Source organism: Hipposideros armiger, unplaced genomic scaffold, assembly GCF_001890085.2.
Source record: "Hipposideros armiger isolate ML-2016 unplaced genomic scaffold, ASM189008v1 scaffold_8, whole genome shotgun sequence".
Taxonomy (NCBI): Eukaryota; Metazoa; Chordata; class Mammalia; order Chiroptera; family Hipposideridae; genus Hipposideros; species Hipposideros armiger.
In genome coordinates, this window is record NW_017731358.1 from 6172184 (window position 1) to 6178648 (window position 6465).

The 6465-nt window shown below is 52.8% G+C and overlaps 1 protein-coding gene across 1 annotated transcript in view; it reads left to right on the forward strand.

Moving 5' to 3' along the window:
• The window catches only part of ADCY5 (adenylate cyclase 5), a 161601-nt gene that overhangs the window by 117267 nt on the left and 37869 nt on the right, over positions 1–6465 (forward strand). The window contains exons 4-5 of the mRNA XM_019650944.1: positions 3274–3385; positions 4799–4926. Of these exons, the coding sequence (XP_019506489.1) occupies positions 3274–3385; positions 4799–4926 (240 nt within the window). The remainder of the gene's footprint in view (positions 1–3273; positions 3386–4798; positions 4927–6465) is intronic.

Here is a 6465-nt window from a genome sequence, read left to right on the forward strand (position 1 = left end):
ATATCTTTGTTTCTGGATCCTCTCTTTGCCCCTCTTTCATTTTCTAGTCTCTTTCTCCTTCCTCGTTTTTGTCTCAGCCCACACTATCCAAAACATAAAACTGAATTATCAGCAGACTTCGGTGTTCTATTTTTAATAGTGTCATGTTCCAGGCTCTTAATTTTTAAAATGAATGAAGAGAACATTTTCTATTTCTCCCTAAATTAAAATGCCTCTTACTTATGAATCTTTCAGTTGGATTTTTCTGTTGGTCAGAGCCCTCCGATAGAGAAAAGCTTCCCTGTTTCTTTCCTAAGAAATTAGACTAAAGACAAAATGAAGCTGTGAGAAAAGTTCAGAGGAAGTCTTGGACGAGAGCAAAAGGAGATTTTTTAAGGGAGGCAGTGCTGTTTTGGGCAGGCGCCCACCCTGAGAGGGACCTCAGAGGGCACCTCGTCCTGCCTCAGCAGCACGCCCAGGACACGGATCTTGGCTGCAGGGCCTCTGAGGGAGCTGTGTCAGCCCCCTTCACAGACATCAGGAAGAGGGATGTAAGGATTTAGGGCACTTCGTAGAGAACTCCTAGTGGCTTGACACATTTTTAAACATTTGCTTGTTGTTTGAATAGAGTATAAATGAACTGAAACCCTCCCAGACCCTCCTTCCACATCCTTTCTCTGCCCTGTTCACAAGGCCTCCAGCCCCACCCAGACTGAAGGACCACCCTCTACTCTAGGTTCTCTGGGACTTGGGTCTTCCATCTTGACAGAAAGGATGAAAGAGAGACAGACAATGACACCCCCCACCCCAGCAGTGTCAGCTGATGGAGGCTGTGTCCCCTTCCCTCTGCATCTCTGCTCTGACAGGCTCCCTTCCCAGGCTCAGGGAGGAAGTTGGGGCATAGACCGCCTCCAACTTCTTTTTTTTTTTTTTTTAAGATTTTATTTTTTTTATTGGGGAATTGGGGGAAAGGGAACAGACAAGTTGCTGTCCTTTTGTTCTTCAGTCTAGTTGTGGAGGACNGCTGAGCCTGTCAGACACCAGGCATCAAAGTGACGCCTGACTCCCTTTCATCTTCTGAGCATCCTGTGGCCTGAAGGAACCGTGTCTCTTTCCTCCTCCTCCTCCTCTTCCTCCTCCCCTTTTCTTTTTTCCCTCATTTGTCTCGTCTCTTGTCATTTCTCCCACTGCCTTTGGCTTTCGTCCTGCAGTTGTCTTTACTGATCCTGGGATCAGAGTGGCTGGAGGTGCCGGGATGCCAGGACATAACACTGGGCTGGGGACCTGGGAGTTGCCCTCTTGTACTTTCCCTGGGAGGTGACACAGGCTGGCTGAAGCCACAAGATGCGTCCCCCGGTGGCCCAGCCTGTTTCCACTTCGCCTCCCGTGAGCTGGCAGGCAGCGGCTGAGCGTTTTCCCTTTTGTAGCGTCCTGAACGCGCCCACCTACAGCAGCCCACACGTGCCTCCCTCTGCCTCATGTACAGTGCCAGACCATCAGATTATACGTTCACTCACTTCAGATGGCTGTGGGGCCAACGGACAACATAATATGTGTTGGTTTAATTCCTGGACTGTGGAGCCAGATGTCCTGTGTGGCCTTGGGCAGGTGACTCAACCACGCTGTACCTCAGTTTTCTCACCTGTAAAAGGAGGATACTAACCTCATAGGGTGATTGTGAGGCTTAAAAGAGTTAAAGTGCTTAGAACAGTGTCCAACTGTTTGAAAATGTAGGTTGTTGTATTATTATCCAGATATGGGGAGGCCAGGAGCTGATTCCCATTGAAAAGATAGCTTGTTTCTCACCATTCTCAAGAGAGGAGGGCACGCCAGCCGTGGGGGACCAGGCAGGGAAGCACCAGGCAGAGTGAGGGGGGAAACGTGGGCAAGAGCCTTGTGTGAGAAGGAATCGGTGAGACAGAGTAAGCAGGCTCAGGATTAGAAAGTATGAATAATTTCAGCGGGCTGTGGGGTAGAGGGGCTGTCTCAAGTCACCTGGCACCTGTCCCTGAGGTGATTAGGGCAGGGGAGGAGTGGCCCCATGCGTGACAGCCTGACTTGGGTGGGCGGCTCTGAACCCTGAGGTGGATTGTTGACTATCTCTAGGAACCAGCTAGCCTGAGAGGGACAGGCTCCCCGGGGTGAGGAAGGTCCCAGATGTCACACATCAGAATAAAAAGACATGTTTAATGCACCAGCACACATTTCCAGAATAAAATGACAAAATACGTTTAGTTCTACATTCTTACTTTAAAAATGGAACTGTCAGTTCTGGAGCCTCAGGTGCCCTGTGACATAATAGAAAGAGGACAGGTCTGGGGGGCAGAGCCTGCCGTGCTGCTGTCTGCAGCTGCTTCCCTGAGGCGCAGCCTCCTCCTCTGTGAGATGAAGCCAGCAAGCCCTCACTTCAGGGCCGCCTGGAGGACTCAGTGAGATGACCCGCTGGAAGCTCTCAGCCGCACACTGGGCCACCAGGAACGGCTCAGTACATGAAAGTTACTACATTATTGTGTCCGTTTTAAGAAGAAAACTCTAGGGGCCCTTGCACATTCTGGCCCTGGGTCCTCACCTCTGGTAGTCTGTTATGAAAGAAAAGGAGGATGTTTTCAATCTCGGGCACACGAGCCTCAGAAACGGGTAAAAGATCCACAGTGTGCAACTCAGGGACCAGCTAGTGCATTTGACGGGGGTCCGGGGATGAGGCCAAAGGAGCTGGCGGGTACCAGTTGGGGGCCTTCCAGAGACACTTCCTGTCTGCCTTCTTCTCCCCGGGCTGCTCAGTCTGTCCCTTACTAGAGGACGCCCATGGGATGAAGGTCTTGGAGTCGGACTCCCTTGTGTGGGTGCTGGGAAGTGAGGCCTTGGTGCAGCTACCATTTGGGCCTGAAACACCTTCCAGAGCAGACGAATCAGAGACCCCCTATTCCCAGGCCCAGCTACCTTGAAGGGGGAGCTCAGGGGTCAAAGGGGCAGGCCCGAGAGGTGACTGAGGTTTGGGGGCCTGTCCCTGTCTGTGGGAGCCTCAGGCAGATGCACCCCCCAGGCCTCTTGCGCCTCCACCTCCTTTTCCTCCTGGGTAGCCGTTAGAGCACAGAAAGGAGGACTTGGTTGGCGTTTCCTGGCCAGCATTCTCGGCTCTCCAGTGTCAGGCCCTCTTTGTCCCCTCCCCAGCAGCTGTGTGAGCCACCCCAGGACTCATGCTGGCCCGCAGCCCTCCTAAGGCCGAGGGTGGGCGTGGCTGTGTCCCCCTGACCTTCCTCCCTAATGGGGGTCCTCCTCCACCTGTCTCCCCAGCATCCTGTTTGCTGACATCGAGGGCTTCACCAGCCTGGCTTCCCAGTGCACCGCCCAGGAGCTGGTCATGACCCTCAACGAGCTCTTTGCTCGCTTTGACAAGCTGGCTGCGGTGAGTCACCCTGTCCACTGCCCTTGGGGACCTGTGTGCCTGAGCCAGGGCTGCCCACGGGAGGGTGCTAGAGTCAAGCACCTGCTGAGCACCAGCGGTGGGCACCGTGCCATGGTGTGCCCTGCTGACAGAGACTGCAGCTGGGAACGGGTGACTGGTGGAGGGGCTACACAGGCTGTGGCTGTGTGTCCCCACGCCCCGCATCAGCCATGGCCACGCACTCAGGTGGAGATGCTTTCTCTGTGTCACCGGTCACGAGGGAGTGAATGGGTGATAAAGGTGGTAAGGCCTGCAGGTAACACTGCCCAGGTGTTTGGTAAGGCAGATTAGGTGCCATAGAGCCACTTTCCTGATGAGGCTGGCCAGTAACCAGGGAGTGAGCCCGAATCCCAGCTGGCCTGCAGGCAGCCTTGGGCCACCCCCCAGAGGCTTCCAGGGAGAGAGAAGACCCTTCAATGTTCAGGCAAAGTGGGAGTAGCACCCCAGGGCAGGGAGGCATGAAGGAGTCATTCATTCATTTGTTTGGTCCCTGTTTATACTGTCATCCTTTCCCAGCTTTCGTGGCTTTGGGTGATGCTCTGGGCCTTTGTGGAGTCATTATATACCAGGAGACATTTACTGCAGGGCCCATCAGTGGGTGGACACGTTGCCCTTTGCAGACATTAGATGGTGGGCTTACCTCACGGATTGTTTTTACCACTGAACGTGGGTGAGGTGAACAGGCCCGTGCTTGGCACTTGGGCATGGGATGGGCCTTAAACAAGAGTCCAGGCCACACGACACTTGAGTCCCAGTACCCAGCTTCATAAACTAATTTCCTGGAGCCAGACTTGGACAGCCCAGAATTAGTGATTATGACGGATCGATTGTGGCCTGCCAGGGTGACCTGTTGCGCTCACTACTCGGGCAGGCCCCTCAGCCCTGTCTTAGCTCTCATGTGCTTGCTGGTTCTGATAAAAACTCAGACAGGTGGAGGGTCAGGCAAACGTGTGGTTAAATCTCATTTCTGCTTTAGTCTTTTTGTGAAAAAAGAAGGCTCAGAAAACTGTTTCTAGAACCGTAGACCAAGAGTCAGGGCCATACTCCAGGGGCGTCATGGGACGGGGGCACGCCCACTCAGCCTGGGGCCTTCCTCTTGCTGCCTCGCCTGGTAGACCTTCTTCATGGGCCTCTGCAGTGGCCGTAAACATGAGTTCTTGATCCCGGTGAGGCCGGGATGCCTCGCTGAAGGCTGCTCAGCCTGTCCTCCGTCCCCCACAGCTCCTGATAAGCCTGTCCCGGCACTGGCCTGTGCTCACTGCCGTAAAAGGCAAGTTATTCCAGGCATGGAGTGAATCTGTTTGCTTCCCGTTTCTTTCCCTCCCACTTCACTTTCCTGCTATTTTTAATTTTTAAAATTAATTTGCTTTCCAGGAGAATCATTGTTTACGTATTAAGATCCTGGGGGATTGTTATTACTGCGTCTCGGGGCTGCCTGAAGCGAGGGCTGACCATGCCCACTGCTGCGTGGAGATGGGCATGGACATGATTGAGGCCATCTCGTAAGTGCCCGTCTCCAGGGGGACTGCCCGTCTGCAGGGTGACTGACCCATCTTCAGGGGTACTGTCCATTTCCAGGGGGACTGAACCATCTCTAGGGGCACTGTCCATTTCCAGGGGGACTGTCCCTTCTCCAAGGGCACTTGCTGTCCGCAGGGGACTGCAGGGGGTACTGTCCCACAGCCCAAGCAACTGACTGGCTTGCCACCTGGTTGGACCAGTGGAGGCAGGGAAACAGCGGGGCAGAGCCATCTCCCAAGGACCACCCGGCCACACTTGCAGACATTGAGCCTTCTCCTGGGCTCCTTTCCCCCACAGCAGCCGGGAACCTTTTCCCTGAGGAGCGTGTCCTGTAGGAAGGAGGGCTTTGCGGGAGGTGTGGATCCACCCCTGCAGGAGAGCAGGANCACTCAGCAAATATTTATTAGGCACATTTGTGGGTTGAACTGTGCCCTCCTAAAAGATATGTTGAGGTCCTAACCCTTGGTACCTGTGACTATGACCTTATTTGGAAATAGGGTCTTTGCAGATGAAACCAATTTAAGACGAAGTCATGCTAGGGTAGGGTGGACCTCTAAGCCAATATAACTGGTGTCCTGATAAGAGGAAAGTGCCCTGTGAAGACAGAGGCACACGGGGAGAATGCCATGTGAGGACAGAGGCAGAGATTGGAGCGACGCAGCTGCAAGCCAAGGAATGCCAAGGATGACAGCCATTATCAGAAAGAGGCCAGGAGGGAACTCAGGCTCAGAGGGAAAATGGCCCTGTTGGCACCTTGATTTTCGACTTCTAGCCTCCCAGCTGTGGGATAGTAAATTTCGGTTGTGTAAAGCCACCTAGTTTTGGATACTTCGTTACAGCAGCCCTAAGAAACTAATATAGGCACCTCCTCTGGACTGGGTATTGTGCTAGGTGTGTAAGTAGGGCGATAACAGAGCATATAAGGGAAGGCAGACATCACCTGTCCTCATTCAGTCATTCACTTACATATTTTATTGATCATTTACTCTGTGTGCCAGACATTGTACTGGGGCTCGGATATAGCAGTGAGTGAAATAGACCAAAATCTCCCTTACCCCCACCCCCAGGAGTTTATATTCTAATGGGGAGAAGCAGACAGGAGCATAATGATAAATAACAACAACAGTCAATAAGTAGTATATTAAATGGTGAGAAGTACAAGGGAGAAAAATCCAGTAGGGAAAGGGAGAGAGAGACAGGTGGGAAGGGTTGTAGATTTAAATAGGATGGTGGACTCCTCCCTGAGAAGGTGACATTTGAACTAGCAAAGTGGTTCTCAATCCTGGCTGTGTATTAGAATCCCCAGAGAAGCTTAAACAAAACAAAACAGAAGAAAAACAATATCAGAACCCCACCCCAGGCCAATTAAGCCTGAATCTCTAGGGGTGAGGCTCTGGGATCGCTCCTTATAAAAACTCCCGCCCAGATGATTCTAAGGCAGCGGTTCTCAACCTGTGGGTCGCGACCCCTTTGGGGGTCGAACGACCCTTTCACAGGGGTCGCCTAAGACCATCGGAAAA